The sequence below is a fragment of the Lepisma saccharinum genome, chromosome 24 (assembly GCF_977018435.1).
Source record: "Lepisma saccharinum chromosome 24, izLepSacc3.1, whole genome shotgun sequence".
Taxonomy (NCBI): Eukaryota; Metazoa; Arthropoda; class Insecta; order Zygentoma; family Lepismatidae; genus Lepisma; species Lepisma saccharinum.
In genome coordinates, this window is record NC_139252.1 from 47606614 (window position 1) to 47626425 (window position 19812).

The window sequence follows — 19812 nt, forward strand, 5'->3', positions numbered from 1 at the left end:
ACCGGGTTTTTAAGCTTCTCCAGTCGAGTTTTGACACTGCATGAGCACTTTGTACTGTTGTAAATACTAGGATAACAAACATAAATGAGATTTATGAAAATAAACTTTTAGAATTCATAATTTATTTATTAAACTTAAAAAATAAATTTACTAGCGTAAAATTGTGTTGCATAAGAATTGTCTTTAATAGGTCAATTACAATCATTTTCGTATAATTTAATGCGTTTATGAAACTATATAATCATGTGCACTATCTTAGTTTATAATAATTCAAAACTGACTGCATTAAAAACAATGTTCCATTCCACCACAGACGTTTTGTGTTAGCCAAGACATGCGTACGTACCATTTCATCTAAAAATATCGCTCCCCCAATAAATATGAATAGAAATTAGTCAATGTTCTCGCAAATCTCAAATACCATTATCTAAGATTGTTAAGGCTTTTTTTTTTTTAAATAGAGCTTTAATAGAGAACATTATAATATAACTCAAGGTGAAATGCTAGCAGAGTGCGTACGTGCCACAAATCTCAACCAAACGTTTTAAAATAATTTAAAAAAATATTTTTGTGTGTATAGTCTCTCTATTAGTAAAAGCGCAAATATCACAGAAGCCAATGTATAATTAGTGTGAAATAAACCCCTAGCATTTCCGAAATCTGAGGCTCAATATATCTTGAATGTTGTCTTTCCTGAAAATAAAAACAATAAAATTACTTTCTCTACAAATGTAAAGTGAAGCTGTTAGTGAATAGACGGAAGTACTACTACTAAGGTTTCACAATCGATATATTCTGTTTATTCTTTAACTTTCATGTAAGCATCATGTACAGTTCATGAACATACTCACAGACTAAAATATCGCTATTGTCTCAAGAAGTTGGAACTATATTTGCAATCGTAAGCTTTAGCCGTATGGCTTTGAAGTATATATCGCAGTTCTCTACAGCATATATTTCCACTGCTGTATTTCCTACTTTTCACATCAATCTTACATACGACACCTTCTTTCTGTTTTATCTTGTCATGTTTATATCAAACTCTGCGAGTTTGATGCCAATTCATAACTCAATGTCGAAGGAATTGATTGACAATTTATTTTACAACCTAGAAAAAAGTTGTTCGTTCAATCGGCAAGGGAAACTTTCAAGTTTTCCAATCAATGAAGAAGAAAAAAATCGTTAATAATACAGCAACCGTTCAAAGAAATGCCGGAAACGAATAGTCGAACATCTAGTGTGCTCCTCAGTTATGGTTGGTAGTTTGATACTAGCCATAAATCTATTGGCTTCCAGCCACTTAGTGCTACGTCATCCAAACACTGGTTATTTATAATGTTTTAGTAATTCCCTTTGTATCAATAACTTACATTCTTATACTTGTAAGTAACCTTTCATTGCACAATGTCTATTTCAATTATGAAGCACCATCTGGTTAGACTTGCTCCGTGGCGGAGAGGTTAGCACAGCGCTACACCACCACGGGTCCCTGGTACGAATCCCGACTTTGGCATGGATGTTCTTTGTGAGTGTCCCTTATCAATTTCATCATATCATCCTCATCGTCGCGATTAGCCAAAAGTTGGAAAAAGCGAAGTTTATAAACCAAATCAATCAATGAATGAATCAAAACCATCTAGTTAGAAGAATATATTTATATTTGGGACGCCGACCTCCGTAACGGAATGGTTAGCATGGGGTGCTATAGCGCCAGGAGTTCCGGGTTCAAATCCCGGGCTGGGCGTGGATGTTCTTTGTAAGTGTCCCTTCATTCTCATCTTCGCGATTAGCCAAAAGAGGCATAAGAACGAAGTAAAATATGCCAATTGGGTCATACAATATTTTGCTTTCAGAGTTAATCGTATTTCACAAAATTGAAATTTAGAATATTAAAAAATTCTGGCTTGTGTGTACATATTTTCAAAGGTTTTGTTCTCTATTTAAATATATGATATATTGTATATAATGTATGTACATAAGCGGTATAGTGAGTTTGGGGATAAGGTAATGCTGCTGTTCGTAATATAATTAAACCAGTTTCACACTGTCTGATGTGAATGGAATAATTTGTTTGTTGTTCGTGTACCGCTCTGACAAATGTAAGTAATAATTGTGGAAATTAATTTTAGTTTAAATTGAAATGAGATTGTAGGCTTATGAAGGAAACCTTATGTGTAAAATCATATATCCTAAATAATTCATGGTGTGCAATCTCTTGTATACTTATCTCTTATTCAAGTACCGTGATAAACAAGTTTGCTCTCCAAACATTAGTTTAATCTTAGGAAGCGATGGCATAATGGATGAGCTTGTAAATACAAGCACTGGGTATGAGTATGACTTAAAGAGAGAGATACCACAGATTAGAGATACTAGGAAGAGTTACTCGATTCTACTTTTTGGCGAGTTGTTAGTTGCTTTTATTTATTTTTACTCGGTGGTAGTTCGTTGCTCTTTTATAAGTGGTTTGAATGAAATAAAGTATTTGTATCTTCTACAATGCCAATAAGCCTCCAAGAAATTAAGGAACATTAATAATAGCAAATCTGAAAATATGACAACCCTTGACAGTCAATAATAATTGATAATGCTCAACTACACTCAACGTTCCTATAACGTTTGGTTCTATTGAACAAAAGAACAAACACTGCTCTGCTTGTTACAAGTCTTTTCAGCTTTGCTTCATCTATACATATCCTATGCGGATCGATTGCTCAAGGAAATTTCATGGAGCGAGTGCACATTATCTGGGTGGCGTTGATTGACACGACCTTAGATTGAGGGTACACGTAATCTTCTTTCATACTTTCTTCCATCCTTTGGAATTGGTCAATGTGTTTAGTATAATACACATTTGCAGTTGGTCATTTAGGCTTAACATTTTTTTCTTTTAATTCCAGCACGTATTTCAGGTATACATGTATTTTCGATCGACAACAGCCTCATTATTTCAGGTCACCTAGGATAGAGCCTCCTGCAGCGAAACACGTTTTCAGATACAGTATATTTTTCTAGATGCATACAAGTTGGCTTGTATGCGTCTGTCGGTTTCAATGTACTTTAGCCTCTTCTTCCTGAATTGGATTCCCAAGTCTCAAGTCATTGCTCTTCCTCTTCTTTTCTATTTTTTAGGAAGAGAAGGTGTTGTTCCGATTGGATACTCTAGTTATCGGGTTGAACTTGTTTCATTCGTCAACCTGATATTTTTAGCCGAAGACGTTCCATAAATGTGTTATGGTAGACAGTCTTTGTTCAACCACTGCTTCACAAAATAATCCACAGAATTCGTTAATCTAGGGAGAACTCTCCATTGTTGCGAGCCAAACATACTTTGTCGACTTTTTCAGTCGGCGCTAACGCCTCAGAAGCTAACATTCTACATGCTTCCGATTGGATACTCTAGTTATCGGGTTGAACTTGTTTCATTCGTCAACCTGATGTCTTTAGCTGAAGACGTTCCATAAATGAGTTAGACAGTCTTTGTTCAACCACTGCTTCACAAAATAATCCACAGAATTCGTTAATCTAGGGAGAACTCTCCATTGTTGCGAGCCAAACATACGTTGTCGACTTTTTCAGTCGGTGCTAACGCCACAGAAGCTAACATTCTACATGCTTTCCTAATCTGAAAAATCTTTGTACTCCTTCCTTTCGTAAGTCGAGTTGGTGTATCAGTCTACAAAGGCACTAGAGATGTAAGGGGTGAAGTACACCCTGGACTGCTGACTAACGAGGCTCTGGCGTCTGGACTCAAAGCCAGTATAATCCTCTGTGGGGCTTTGCGTTTATGTTCTTCCCATGTGTGTTTGTCATCAGTTATCGCCATTCATTCTCATCTTCGTGATTATCCAAAAGTGGTTGAAACCTAATCAATCAATCAATCAATCCAAAGACACTAATTAAAATAATAATTACAGCAGGACACGGAACCCTGTGGGAACACATCTACGTATAGTACCTGTATCACTGCCATCTCTGAATCCAGTTGGAGGAGTATATTTTTTTTGGAGGCCAATCTCAACATTTTTAACGCTGCACACTAAAATGTTTGTTTGTTCTTGTAAACTTCCACAATCTACATCATGTTCATAATCTCAGTTAACTAAACCTTTGACTGTCGTCGAAACGTTCTCTCTGGTTCTTTTTCTTTATGTGCATTTGGCTTTTTCTACTTGAGATTCAACATCAATCGGTACCTATTGATAAGGTGTAGAATCCAAACAATGTTGCTCGCATTAAGCCCTTGAACCTGAGCTGCGTTCTTTAACACACCAACGATGGATACTGCTCTCTGTTTCACGGCCAAAATGGTACTGATGTAGAGTCCAGCGCAGATAATTCTGCCGTGCAATGCGCGACAGAACTAAAGAAGCAGTGTTGCTAATGGAGCAGATAGAAAAATCGCTGCGGTGCGCCGATGCACAGCTGTTACGTACAACAATAAAATTAGAGAATTCAGGTCTATCTAACGTTGAGTTTTAAACGTCATGCATTATACCAGGACTAGGATTAATATGTACTAACAAGTGACTATGTATGTAGCTACATACATATGGACTAAAAATTCGCAAAATATGAACTAACACATAAGTAAAATTACCAAAAATGCTGCAAAGAAGACTTCTTCATACGATTCCTTATTTGAGTGATTTCAAACAAAATAAAAAAATATATATATTATTTTTCATTGCATTAATGCACTGGTGGCGTTCTAACTTTTCACTCCCAAAACCCGTATACACTGGTATGGAACTGCAACGGCAGATAATAACATGCCAACGTGTTAAACCGCTATAATTGCACCATAACACTCCTCCTGAAGCAGTATTATTATTTCCTCTCTGAGATCGGCGACAGTCGGTTGCCTTTGTTGTACATTTACAAAGGATGCCGGCTTCCACAACAATAACAAGTACATATACTGCCACTAGACGATAAGCTGCGCGGCTTTTTCTTTTGTTATGAACCAGGGCCGGCGCTAGTCATTTTGCCTCCCTGGGAGGTGGCGGCAGATGCCGCTCTATTTCGACCCCCCCGGTCATTACGCAGCAACGGAAAATTGAAAATCAATATATTCCTAACTAAAACATCAAAATATAAAATAAATAATGAGACTTCTTATGCTATTTCAATACTATTCAGCGCAAAAGAATATCTCGCTCGATCACAGTTTTCAATAGGCTTATTTTTTTCTTCTCTTCAAATTTTGCCGCTCTGGGCGATGGGACGGTTCGCCCTCCCCTTCCGCCGGCCCTGCTATGAACTTGGTCACCCATCAAAGCATGGCAATTTTAACACAGAAAACAATATGTATCGCATTAAGCAGCAAAAATGACAGCCTCCTCTATGCAATTTCTACAAGAACACGTGCCGGAGCCAGAGTTGAAATGATGTTGGAGCCACATAATTTATTTATTTTGAATAATTCCAAAATTATGAAATATGAACAATTTGTTGCTGCTGTTCGCTGCTCTCTTGCCAAAATGCTTTATTGGGATGCTAACACCATGACTGGCTTCCTCCTTCATGAACTCGTGCACGTTGCTTAGAATTTCCCGAGCTTGGCTATGCAAGGTTTTTGATTTCAACTTCGACAGAACTGGAGGCATTATGGAATTTAACGTTCATTAGCAAACACACACTTTTACATAAACACACGCAATACACGCACACAACGTCAAACCGGTCAAATACTTAGTATAAAATAAAAATATGGTGCTTCCAATCCAACAAAACTCACCGCCACTTTACCTGCTTTCCCCTTCCGTGACAGAAATAGTGCTTCATTATTACAGTTGGCAACACTAGTTACTAGCTAGCCAATGAACATGCACTGCATAAAAGAAGCAACGACTACGCCGTGCTATATTGCCACATTGCCGTCCCTGCTGACCGGTGGGAACCGCGAGCTGGAGCGCTGTTCAATTGTTTTCAATGAAGTTTGCGCGAGTGTGTCCAGGAATGGAATGACAATATGGCAACAATAGCGAAGGTTTTCGAGCAGGGTAGAACACGTGATGCTAAGAGAGAGGGAGACGAAACGAAAATACGTTTCTACGCAACGGCAAATTTACGTGTGTGGCACTCTACGTCGAGCACAAGGCTAGGCGTATTCCTATATGTTGTGAAGACTTGCATATCACGTTTTTACACAGATCAAAGTCTTGGTCGGGGATACTAGGGTAACTCGGGTAGACGATCTTGTGCGCACGATGTACGGCTTCTCTTGTATATGTGCTGTAAATGCGGTGCGCTCTGTATATTTCCCATCTGGCGTGAACTGTTTCATTCGTGTATTAATGACCATATCATTTATTCCACATACACTCATGTTTGCTTTTCCACAAAATTTATAGCATCGATCTCTGACATCTCCATTTCGAAACAAGGGTCTACGCTCGTTATGCACTTTAATATGTCGCAGATAGACCGTTATCATTTGCCAGGTTAGGTGACGGTCGCTTGATTATCACTACTGATCGAGTTCGTATTCTCCCTAGCCGGTTTACACGAGGAGATTAGCTTCATATACCATACTCACTTCAGCTACTATCCCTTCTACTTGAGCAATATAAATCAGGTCTTACTTATAGGCCAGAATGTTTATCCTGGTACAGCTCCTGCCAAGAAATGATATATTGTCTACGGGCCGTTGCAAGAGTTCTTTGAAAGGTCGAGCAAATCATATGAATGAATTATTTAACTCTTAGAGGGCAAACTCATTTCCTCACCTCTCGCTTCTTGCCTGGGGGTTGCCTTTCCCTCCCCTCCGATGTGCATGTGGCAACCAAGTGTAGTGTTCAAATTCCCCTCGCAAATGAACGGCGAGCTCTGGCTGGCAGAGAAGGAAGCACGTGCTGTCTCCAGCGCTCCTCGTAGTGGCTGGAAGAACTCACGTGATGGCTGTCAAGGCCTTCCCGCAGATAACAGACCACCGAGTGGCGGGAGCGGTACCAGGATATGCCTTATAAGATATACGCTCACTGTTATTTCCAATATATGAAGTTTATCGGACCAGGAGATTTATGAGTGCATTCGTAACATTAACCTCACAACAACAATTATTAATCAAATTATACCCAGTGCAAGGTCTCTTACTAATACTGGTAGGTCTAGGATCATTCTTGCAATCTTCACATCTCGTACATAATAGTTAGCAAGATCTGTTACTAATACGGATAGGTCTAGGTTACACCACTCTTGCAATCTCCACATATATTAATCAGTGCATTTTCCTCTTTTGCAGAGCTCCACGGAGAATAATATTGTTGAGAACTGGGCAATGACGACGCTGTCTTTCGTGTGGTATAACATCAGCATCCACACGGAACCTATTCACGACTGGTGGCGCCTCATGCGGTCGACAATGGGACCTGTTTTCCTGTATTCAGCCTACTACGAGCAACGAACATCCCCGCACAAGGTGAGAGTGATCGCAGCCGCTCCGTTCGGAACAAGATCACACCGGATCGAGTGCGAAGCAAAGACTAAAGATGGCGAGAAGCGAAGGCTGCAAACGACCAAAAAGTTAATCCGTGAAAACTGGGGACTGCCCTACTCGGCATACTTCATCATGTGCAACGTCGGGAAGGACTTCTTCCCGGAATCCGTAGCATTGGTTGATCCAGTGAGAAATGTGCTGTCCCCTTACCTAAAAGTCCACTACCCTCCTCCAACCCCTGCCGCAAACGTGACTTCCCCGACTCTAGCTGTGTGCGTGAAGCCTCTCCATTTCCATTACAACAGGGCTGTTTGGTTAGTGGAGTTCATAGAGATGTACAATCTACTCGGAACCGACCATTTCTTCTTTTATAACAAATCCGTGGGACCAGATGTAGATCGTGTTCTTCGTCACTACTCCAAGCGTGGTCTGGTTACTGTCTTACCCTGGAACCTCCCCTTGAAGACCAAGAAGCATATTCGCACCGAGGGAATCTTTGCAGCACTCAACGATTGCTCCTATAGGCAGATCAACAGGTACACGTATGTTGCAATGGTGGACCTGGACGAGTACATAATACCCAGGAAGCACAAGGGTTTCAAGGAGCTGCTAAAACAACTCGCTTCGACAACAAGGAACAAGGGTTCGTTTGTGTTTAGGAACGCCTTCTTCTACCTGTACTGGGAGAACGACACCAGCGTTCTTCAGTCGGGCGACTCGACGCCATATCTCCAGACGCTTGCCAAGACGCGACGCCTTAAAATGATACACAGGAGCGGCGTCCGGAGCAAGTACATCGTCCGTCCACCGGATGCCATCGAGCTTGGAAACCACGTGGTGTGGGAACACGTGTCAGGTAACAACAGCTGCACCCCACTTTGTGGCGTCACAGCACCGCTGCACCAGCACGGAACTAAGGTACACCACCCCATGTCAACTCACTCAGCTCACTCACACCATTCCCTTCATTTTATAGGAGAAGAAATGAGTCCCTTTTAACTTGCTTGCTAGTTGGATAGTCGCGTAGAAACACGGATGAGCATTGCCTTTGACTCGGAGCATTTAGATTATGAAAAGAAGACGCCCTCCTTTGTAACAAGTACTTTGTTTAAATGATACTAAATGATTCGTATTAGTGCTGGTAGAAGTTTAAATAATTAACCAAGGTAAATATGCAATTAGTACACATTCTCGTTTAAGTTTTCATCGCCGACAGTACTCATTGCATTTATTATCTGCATGTTTCTGATAAATTTGTGCGATGATATCCGAATGAATGTAGAGAGCTTGCAGAACTCTCAATACATAAATAGGTTAGGTTTTGTACTAAAAAAAAAGGAACGGAGTTGCATAATGCTTTCAGTAGCAGTTGTCATCTGTTGCTCATGTTATCAGAAGCATCTGTGATAAATTGCGCCTCTGCCAGTAGATGGAATAAGATAGGTATTTTATTTCATGATAATAGTCATATTATTAGGGGAAAATATGTTGAACAAGCTGCTAAAGAGTACATGGATGTGGTAGCATAGTTTTTACATCATATAATTTTCTTCTTTCGAATCCTTGATATGTTGATTGTATTGCTAAAATTTTCTTTGATAGTTGAAGAATTGATTTTGGCCTTTGCAACAACTCTGCTAATATCGGTATACCACGAGTATAATTAATGTCTTGGGAAAGAACTTACGACGGCCTGACTTTCGTGTCTTTGGCAGTGGCAAACAGTCCGGAGCTTGTCACAATCACGTAGACACATTCTTCATCTAATCATGATAAATGTCTATCCATCTCTGTCAGGTGTTTCTCATACAGTTCCTTACTGTTCGCGAAACATTCAAAAACGTGACTGGGAAAGAACTTCTGCTGAAATTTCCTTTTGTGATTTTTTTTAAAGTTGAGATTCCTATAAAGAGTCGTGTTAAAAGTATTTGCAGAAATCCATAGCCAATGTCTAAAGGTTCTTTGTGTATCTGGATTAGGGTCAGGGAATGAATTTTTACATTTCTCACCACATCAGTAGTACAAGTAAGAATGGAGTCCATAGGTTTGCTTGTATATATCCTCTTTGGAATTAACTCTGGGCCTTTAACTTCTTATTCAACACAGAGATGATTCCTTTCTTAGACACACTAGAAATTTTCTTCTTACACAGTTGTATAGTAGGTTATGAAAAGGATAGTATCAGTGTTGATTACAATAAGGTTGTTTGTTCTATTGTGAGATTACCGACCTTGTATCTCCAGAACTGGCGCTATATTCGCGTTCTGAATTCCTTTCCAGAGATGGACAACAATCCACCGTATAACATCCACTTCCAATCTGAAAAAATGTAATTTTTTTGTAGTCAATTTACAGCCGTAAGAAACACGTTTATGTGGATATATGTAAAAGTTAAATGTATGCATTAAAACTGTACCCTTAGCACATATACACTGAACAGAATGCCGTGCCTCTTATCATATTTTTCGTTAAATTTGTTTGTAAGAAAACTTGTTACAAAGAATGGCGTCTTTACTCAGAAAATCTATTACCTCAGATAATTAACACAAGATTTTTTTTCTTGTAAGATAAAACTTACGTACATATAATTTCTAATCGTCAGCTCTTAATTATTCGCAGTGGAATGTTCAATGACATTCTTCGTGTGTATATGAGAGAGTGAATCAATATTATCAAGTGCAAAATTCGAAAAATGTCAATTAAAGGGTGTCATTGAAGTGTGTATTGAACGTAGTTAATAGCTAAAGCAAATCATAAAACGAGTAATCAACATACGACCTATTTAATTTCTCTAGGTACAGGGTGAACCAAAAATTATTTCCTCCTAAATTATTTTAAGTTTGTGTAAAATATTACTGCATTAATCTGCCTTTTCTTCCATCGTAACTGTTTTCTTGGAGAGTGTTTCACAAATCTCACAGAGAAATCGTTTCTGAATTATCTCATTGATTTTCCGTGTTGGTGTTTGTGAACCCATGTGGGCTCCATACGGTCCGTTCTTCCAGAGACTCGCTTACCATAGTTTCGGCATTATTACCCTTCCCCCCACTTTCCTCATGAAACCAGAAAACTTAATAATTTCATGAGGATATTGAGACTTTTAGCTAACTATGTAAAATGACTTTCGGGGTAATGATTTGCATATAACTCAAAGTGCCTTGTGACTGTTGATGTAAATATTCCGTAAGGTGAGTTACATTCAAACTTTAAAAAAATGATCAGTAAAGAAAAATTCCAGAGCACTTTTATCCAGGAACTGAAGTCCGGGTAAACCAAAGAGGTTTTTTTTCCCCTGGGAAAGTTAATATAGTGTCAGCAGTACCTCCCCTACCTCTTCCAACAGATGGACATGGGAACATATATCGGGGATAGGTTACGGCGTTGGTGCACTTTTGTGTACCACCCTGTATATAATCACCTTGGAGCTTTTGCTTACATGTTCAAGGCTTCTGATTTGTATGATGCTGATTTTCTTGTTCTGAAAGATCAATATCGCTCTTTTAGTTCAAAAGAATCGTGGAAATTTAGCTACTGGTGTGTAGAAGCTGTCACTAATACAACACGGAACTCTGCGACAACTGATAACAAAAATCTCAAGCATGTAGATAGAACTTATATGTACGTAATAAAATCTCAAATAGTATAACAGGAAGAAATAAATCTCTCCCGAAAATAGCCATGTGTACCTGAGCACCGTTGCTGCTCACCTAACATACCATGTTATTATTTTGTTTATATATACACAATGTTCCTCCTCACTGTATGCTCTGTAGGTGCGTTTCATGCAAGTATTTATGATACAAAGTTTAAAACTTAAGCATGTTTTGTTTTAATAAGTGCATATTGGGCAGGTTGTCTCAGGTTCATATGTTAATAGTTAATGATCATATGTAAAACAAGCAAAACAGTAAAAAAATGTCACAAATGTAAAGTCTTGGCAGACAACATATTTTAAGTTCATACTTACATGTGTGAAACGCACTTCTAAGTATAAAGACGCAATGTTAAAGAAATTAATAATTCACATGTAAGCATGCACAGTTATTAGTTATTAACTTTAAGAACAAGTTGTTTTTGCATGAGGATAACAGACTAAAAATAAATATTGCTGTTCTTTGTGTCGTACGTGTAATGGAATTTATAAATATTACAATTGTAAATGCATTCACTTTGTTTCGCATAACATGAATATCACTCTCCTACACACGCACTCAGTGGCGGCGATTGGGTTCCAAAACTGGGGGGGGCAACTGCCTCTCGTCGCCCCCCCCCCCCCCATTGCCACCACTGCACGCACTGTAACACGAGTTGCTAATAATTCGTGGAATACAGATTGCTAGCTCGAACGCAAAGAAAACTGTTCCCCCCCCCCACTTTTCACCAGTTTTACCCCGCACTATGCTAAATCTTATCAACAAAAGGAAATATACTGTCTTTGACCCCGCCCCTGGTTTTGGAACCCAATCACCGCCACTGCTGTTTGGGAACTAAGTTTTATACAGGTTCTAATATTTTCAATCGTATCTTTATTACCTATTGTCATATTAGACAGAGACCTAAGTATAAAGCGATGATAAGAAATGTTTTGCAATTTTTCTGGCTGAGATTAGATTAATTAACCAACATTAAAATATCCATTCTTATTTTTGAGAACTTTATGATGCTATGCAGTTCTATGATCAATCGCTAGATGGCAACTGCGTCTAAGTTTCAAGACTTCTTCAACCAACTTATTAGTTCCAGTACTCAGCTGATACATAGATGTCACTAGTATCAGACTAAATCGATACATCCAAAATGTAAATCCATTCTTCTAGAACTTTGCTTTTATTAAACAGTGTCCCTCCCATTCAAAACTCTCCTATTAATGTGTCAGAAATTTATAAAAAATGATTTCACAAGGACAAGCAACTTGTCATATTTACTGATGTAGGAACATATGAACAGCTACCAGATTACCATTTCAAAATATAGATTTTTATGTTAAAATGTAAGGCACAATCATTCATAGTAAGTAATATACATTACCAAGAAATGTGTTCACAAACAGTGTGAAACTGGTACATTTTCACTTCGAATAATGATTTTTTTAATGCAGTTTTTAGCACAACATTCTCATAATCGATAAAACTATTAGGCTACATATGTTTTCAAGTGTAGCTGAGGAGCTAATTTCCCCCATGAAAGACGTATTTTCTTAATTCAAATTATGTAATGTTCAAAATGTAGAACATTTACAATTCCTCTCGGTCGGATTCAAGACTAAAATGTAGGAAGTGTTCAAAAAATAAAAATAGGACGTCTGGTAACCCAGCTTTGATGATACGGAGAGTTATAATTAGTGGAAAGCAGATTTACTAAAATTGATGCTGATCAGCCATAATTTGTTTATCGTCGATTTTAAACGAAAGGGGAGAATGTATGGAAAATAGTAAGGTAAAGTGATTTTATAAAGTATAGCACAATACAACGATAACAATATGACACATGTACGAAGCTGAGAAAACAACTCATATATTATTCGGATTTTGCATGTTGGAGAGGAAAGTGAAATCAATTCTTGGTGTATTAATATTGTTGCTAAATACATAGCATATTCTCTGTTTTGTTCCTTTTCTTAATTGAAGCTTCACAAAACATGCTTTTCGTGTAGCCTACTTCTGTTTCACATTTTATACAAGGAACTCGGATTCCAATTATTTTTGTATTTAGCATATGACTAAAGCGAAACTTATTGTTTATGTGTGTTTTATTTAAGTTCCATCTTGCTTTGAAATACGCGTTTTTATAATTCCAGGCAAGTCATCCCATATTGTCAGCGATACATTGGCCCTCTCCCACCACTACAGGATATGCGAATTTGGAGGATATGCCTGCATGAAGCAGCCGTCTGTGGTCGACAAAGCAACGCATAAATATGCAACGGAACTCTTGAGAAGGGTTACGGACACATGCCAGAAAGTGTTCCCAGCGATGGGACATTGCCCCGAAGCCCCGCCCTTGGGCTCGCCATGGTAGCATTTTGGTGAGAACATGGTATTTTGAACGCAAGCCATGGGACGACTACTTCTGCGCCATCTGGGGCGTGGATTCCTAAACATCTCTGGTAGCTTACCAATGATGTAATCTATGGGCGAAGGCGAATTACACCCATGCAAAGTACGTGCGTACATAAAGCATTGTTTGAAAACTTCAACGGGTTGCTAAAAATCCGTACAGAAGGAGGGGAAAACATCATACCTAGGTATTTTGTCTCACTTGCGAAGTAGAAATCGTAGAGGTGGGTCCATTTGACAGATTTTATGTTAAGCAATTCTTAGGTGACGCAATTTGGAGGTATTAACAACTTTGCACTAAACGACCGTTTTGCGATGACCATTCCATTAAGGCTTTCCAAGAACAATCAATGTATAAGCTCATTGTGCAGGAGATTAATTACATTTAACTGTTAAAATATATAATATTATTGGTGGGAAAATCAGTCCTCCGAAAGAGGAGAATGTTTGGAACAGAGTAAGGTAAAGTGATTTTATAAAGTGTAGCACAGTACAACGATAACAGTATGACACATGTACGAAGCTGAGAAAACAACTCATATATTATTCGGATTTTGCATTTTGGAGAGGAATGTAAAATCAATTCTTGGTGTATTAACATTGTTTACTAAATATCTGTTTCAGTGAAATCATGTCAGAGGATGAAATTAAGAGCTAAACAGCTTGAAACTTTATGGAAACAGTAAATTTCAGCTTCCTACCTGCTGTTATAGAATTAATGGTGTAGCCACAAAACAAGAAATGCTGGAGTGGCATTTTACGAAGTCTGTAATGGGACTCGAAAACTACATATGTACCCAATCAGAATTACACAATCTATTCAGACTGTCCACAAGTCCTCAGTATTGATTGACTTGTGGTGAAAGAGAATGGGAGTCTTCGCACCAAAAAAAAATACGTTCTTAAACATTAATAGTTTATGTAAATTTTAAACTGAAATGATCGCGATTTATCAGAATACAAATGTTGATACCAATTTGGATTTAACATTTATCACTTTACAGAGAAAGCCAAATATGTAATGTTACTTGAAGTAACAAATGTTTGTTATGCCGAAAGATTGCAAAAACCTGCATCATAGCCAGAAAAACGAAAAAAGAGAACCATCTTGTGTAGCACAAAAATGAATAATGAATAATTTAATGTATTAATGGATTTAAGTGTACATGCGATCATAATTCCAATGTTTAAGCAAGCTTGATATTCTGTCAAGAATGTTAGTGTCACAACCTTTTTGAAGAAAAGAGCTAGTTTTTTTTGTTTCTTTTAATATAATAATATATGAAATTATGTTTGCAGCTGACTGATTGATGTATGCTTCTAGTTGCGTTAATTTTATGCCAGTCAATTGCATATTTAGGTGAGAATATTACCTCCCCCCCTTTCCATGGGTGGAACGAGAGTGATCGCCATTCAACACGTCTGGAACTAAGAATATATCATGAGTTAATGTAAAAGTAAATAGCAGTCGTCGCCCGTTCTTTAATGTCTAAAATTGATACTTTTAATGGCTAAATTTATCGAACGCCCTTCGATAGGGATAAAATAACAATCGTTTGCAAGTATAGGTGGGTTTCATCTGACATCAGGATTCGCACCGCCGCCATGTTTGCGGCAAAGCTGCTTGTCGTCTGCAAGGAAATACCCACCACGCAGCGTTCGTTACACCTGTGCCAAGTGCGCGTTTGTTGTTAATACTGTCTAAAATGTCGGTAACATTGCATAAAAATGTAACGAAAAGGCCAACTCTAGTTCACCTGTGTTTATTTACTTGAACCAGCTACATGGAATCGGTTTGTTTTCGTATTTATTAGTGGTTCGGATTCTGCTTGAAATATTTACATCCAGTAAGTAACCTATGTTTCCCGCTCGGGGTGGGAGAAAGTGGTCATCGACGAACTTGAGTACAGATTAACTGAAAATTTTAAGACTCAGCCATTATCTTCTGTGTTTCCTTTTAACGTTTGTTCAAGCGCAGTAATTTGAAATGTTGAGTTGTTCAAAAACAGTAATTTCACTCCTTGCTTTAATTTGGGATATGCAGGCCTTAGTGACGGAGTGGTTAGCACAATGCACTACGATGCTAGGGGGTCCCGGATTCGAATCTCGGCCTGGGCATGACTGATCTTGACTAGCCAAATATAGCAGAAAAACGAAGTAAAATAAACAAAATAAATCAATCAATTTGAGATACTTTGATATATCATTAACATGTTTTAACCAAGCAGTGCTTTTTTCTGACAGTACGCAAAACCTACTACCGGCACCTTTTCTCAAGAGTAGGATAACAATTAATAACAGTTTGTGTTAATGAATGAAATATAAATAATCAAGTACAAGCGTGCAATTATCAAGATGAATTTAACTTTGAATGTTATCATTTTTATCGTCAAACTTATCAACACCTTTCCACCAAATAAAACAATAACAAGGAAACGCTACTTGCAAGTATTATAAGAAACACCAGTTGAATCCATTTGTACTAAAAGTCACAGAGAAATGCGATATATGAACTTACCCGACAAGAAAGGTTCACCCCACCGCTCTGTACTCTTTGTTTTGTTCATTAATGTTGGCACGATTTATTCTCGCCATGACGGCGTATTCAAATCAACAAGGAAAATTCTGTGCCGTGAATTGCACCTTCTGTTGTTTCTCGGAAAATTCTAGGATAAACGTGAGTGCCTGTTAGACCTAAACAACCTAATATTGCACAAAGTATACCATCGTACCAAGGTTCAAATCTCCCCCCCCCCCCCGTCCCGCTTGAATTCCGAATGTTTACAAGAACCCGCCACAATCATGGCTGTTCGATCCCACAATGCAACAGTTTGTGACGTAGGTGAAACACACCTCGCCTTCCGGTTGATGTCTAAATTGGCAACCACCTCTCTCTGACGTCTGAAATTAAGTAATTCCTCCATGGACGTCTAAAATTTGGAATAATTATCCAGTTTACATAGGGGTAAATAATGACCGATCACATGGTTATCATTCTCTGAGGTGTCCAAAACTAAAATAAATCGTCAACAACGCTCCCTTTGATGTCTGGGGAAACGAATCATCCACCGTGACAAAAATCAAATGATCACTAACGATAAATTCTTCAATTAACCTAGATGGCAAAATCTAAAAATAATGCCAAACTCAAGAATTTATTACAGTTGTCGTCACTGGCGTACGCAGGGAGGAGATGATGGGGCTACAGCCCCTCGGGAAATTTTGATAAAATCTAAATTTCCAAATGATAGCAGTGAAAAACGCGGGGGAATAGACAAAGTGGTATATGAACCCCCCTTAATTACCCCGATTTCTATTTTTGTCTATGAACAACTTTAAAAACGAAAGTTAAAAGTGGAATTGTGAAATATTATAGCGTGTCTCCCTACAATGCAACTATTCACCGTTACAATTCCATCCTCCTCCGAAAAAGAATTCTACGTGCACTAGTGGTTGTGCCACTTGTTTTTTGTTTTTTTAACTTTTATTTGATATTCACCCTAAGATACAATTGCAATCAGGCACGTAGCCATGGGGAGGGCTAAGGCGGCTGAAACCACCCCGAAATTCTACAAATATCTAATTTAAATAGTATAGGCTATAGTGGTAATTAATCTTACTTCCTCATCAGGATTAAACACCTTGTGTAATGATTTGTAATGTAATATACTGAGAAATATATATTCAGAGCTTCTACCCCCCACCTTTTCGTCTGCTGGTAAGGAATGAGCCCCTCCCGAAATAAAATCCTGGCTACGGTCCTGATTGCAATGCGATCGTAAGTTTGTGGGTTCGAGATTCCAAATTATATATTTTGTAGAGAATTTGAAAACATTACTAGCTTCCTAACAGTACTATTCAAAATTTGAATTCTGGTTATGATGCTTAACATTCATAATGAAGACTTTAATCTAAGATACAGAGCAGCGTTTTGTGTAAATAAAAAGCACAAGACAGACACTTGAAGTGATGAACTACAATCACAACTCGCTACATCGTTCAGTTGAAGATGAGGGCTGAATATTCTAACCACGTTGAACAATTATTTACGAATCGTAAGAGTTGTGAATGATCAAAAATGCTGTTATAACTACACTAAAGTTGCATAACTGCAAATATAGATACTGTTAGGACTAAACGAATATTATATTTTGTAACTTAACTCAGTAAAAGAACCGCTTTGAAAAATGAAAAATGTGGACCATTTTATTGCCTGTTGTAGTGAAGATCTGTTAATAGATATTTTTCTTTCAAGTAAACGTTAGTGTCTGATAAATATATATGTACATATTTTTTCCTGAAGAACAGAAACAATCTAATCTTTAAAAAATACTATGGTGCTTTATAACAACAAATGGTTAAGTTTTTTCTGCCTATACGCTGTTGTGCTGTTTCTGTGTGGCTGTGTGACTATGTATTGGTGCAAGGTGACAGTTTCTCTCTCTTTCACGTTAGTGAAGTTAACCTGTCATTGGAAAAAAAATGTCTAATATTTCTTGCCTTATTTGAATGACGTATAAGGGCCCAACAGTTTCAGAGAAGTTTATTTTGAAAAATTCTTGTGATATATATGTGTATATAACGAGCTTCTAATAATGTATTGATGTGTATGTAGATTTTTAAGTTGTCTTTTTTTCTGTAAGGATGACCAGATATTAACAAACATTAAACATAGAGATTGTTGTGTGTTATACCAAAAATATCACCTACCGGTATGTCAATAGTGCTCTTTCATATTTTCATCAAGTGTAAATGTTCGAGGCAAATATACTAAGGAGGCTTTACTTACATTCGTCTTACCACGTGCATGAGAAAGCACGTGATGATAGGATTGACACTAAGGATAACTGAAGTTATAGCATGAATTTATTGTGTTCTTAGAAATACAGTGTGACCCAAAAAAGGTATATACACGTAAACAGAAATATCAAAATCAAGTGTCCATTGCATTTTGAAGTACTGGTAATGGAAGAATTACATTCCAAGAAGAGTCCATGCCCTCAATGCAGATTATTCGGACCGAAGAGTGTTTTCTTGAGTGGTACTTGGCAAAATGTGCCGACCTCACGAAGCTATACTTTTTATATAGGGATGCAAAACACGCAAGAGTCAACGAATTAAAGGCAGCTGTTCATCGAGAATGCTCACAATACCGAACGAAATGATGATTCTTGGTATTTGAGATTTCAGTGTCTCGAGTTTACAGCAGTACCTGGACCAGAACGGTCATCTATTTGAAAACAGACGTTGACAAGGAAAATCATTCATGCAATCTGTTAAATTTTGAAAATGAATCTTAATAAACATTGACTATATTATCATTCAAAGTGTGTGTACATTTTTGGGGACACCTTGTATGTGCGAAGGGGTTGTTCAGAAAGTTAAACGTCGAAACATTTTTCCATCTTTCAGCTTAGTTTTATTATCTCAGAATTTTCCGATCATAAGCACTACGTGCTTCATAACAAAAAAAATATTATTCTTCTCTTATGTTACTTATGTATAATCTTTGGCGATTATTCAAAATTCATAACTTATACACTACAACTTATAAGCATCACCAAATGATAACAATAAAGTGTCCAATTTTCAAAATTATTTATAAAAAATCTGGTCTGTAATGTTTCTGTTAATCAAAAAGATCGAGTTGGCTACGTTGTTAGAATATGTGTCCATGTTGTGATTTATATTTCTCGTAACATTGCTATTTTTAAACTTGCACCAGTTTCAAATTTTTATATGTTAATACACGAGAAAAACATTTGGAAATCTTTAAGTGTATGTCAAACTTTGTGTTGGGTTTTAAGTGTACCTAAACATGTACCATAGTTGGTCTTGTTAAAATTAAATACTAAATTTTATTCGCTTTTCAATGCATTTTTTTTTGCCTGAGGTTGTATTTAATTATATTTTTCAACATAATCTCGTATGTGTGTATGTATCAGTAAAATGTTTTTCTTACTGGGTTAACTATACATTCTTACATTATGCATGCTTTATTCATTCATTGTTTTCTGTCCAGGGGCAGTCTTTCCTTGCAACCTCCATGCTGGTCGATCTTCAGCTCTTCGCTTTGTCCTAGGACCCATTTATTTTGATGTCGTCAAAATCTTGTTCCCCAGATTTTCTTTCCCTCGACTATTCCTTCAATGGCATCCCTTAGGATACAGTTTCTTCTCATCCAAGAACCCAACCATTTTCTTTTTCTCTTCACGATTATCTCCAGCATTGATCCCTTTCCCCCAACTCATTCTACCACTGTTTCATATCTCACTTTTCCATTCGTCTTCTTAACCACATTTTCAGAGCTTCCAG

General features: G+C 37.7%; 1 protein-coding gene across 1 annotated transcript in view; it reads left to right on the forward strand.

The window, feature by feature from the left end:
- The window catches only part of LOC145978376 (uncharacterized), a 56398-nt gene extending 37040 nt beyond the window's left edge, over nucleotides 1-19358 (forward strand). Inside the window, exons 3-4 of the mRNA XM_083110980.1 lie at nucleotides 7247-8297; nucleotides 13239-19358. Coding sequence (XP_082967106.1) covers nucleotides 7247-8297; nucleotides 13239-13459 — 1272 coding nt within the window. The 3' untranslated portion in view covers nucleotides 13460-19358. The remainder of the gene's footprint in view (nucleotides 1-7246; nucleotides 8298-13238) is intronic.
- Nucleotides 19359-19812: the final 454 nt, after the last annotated feature.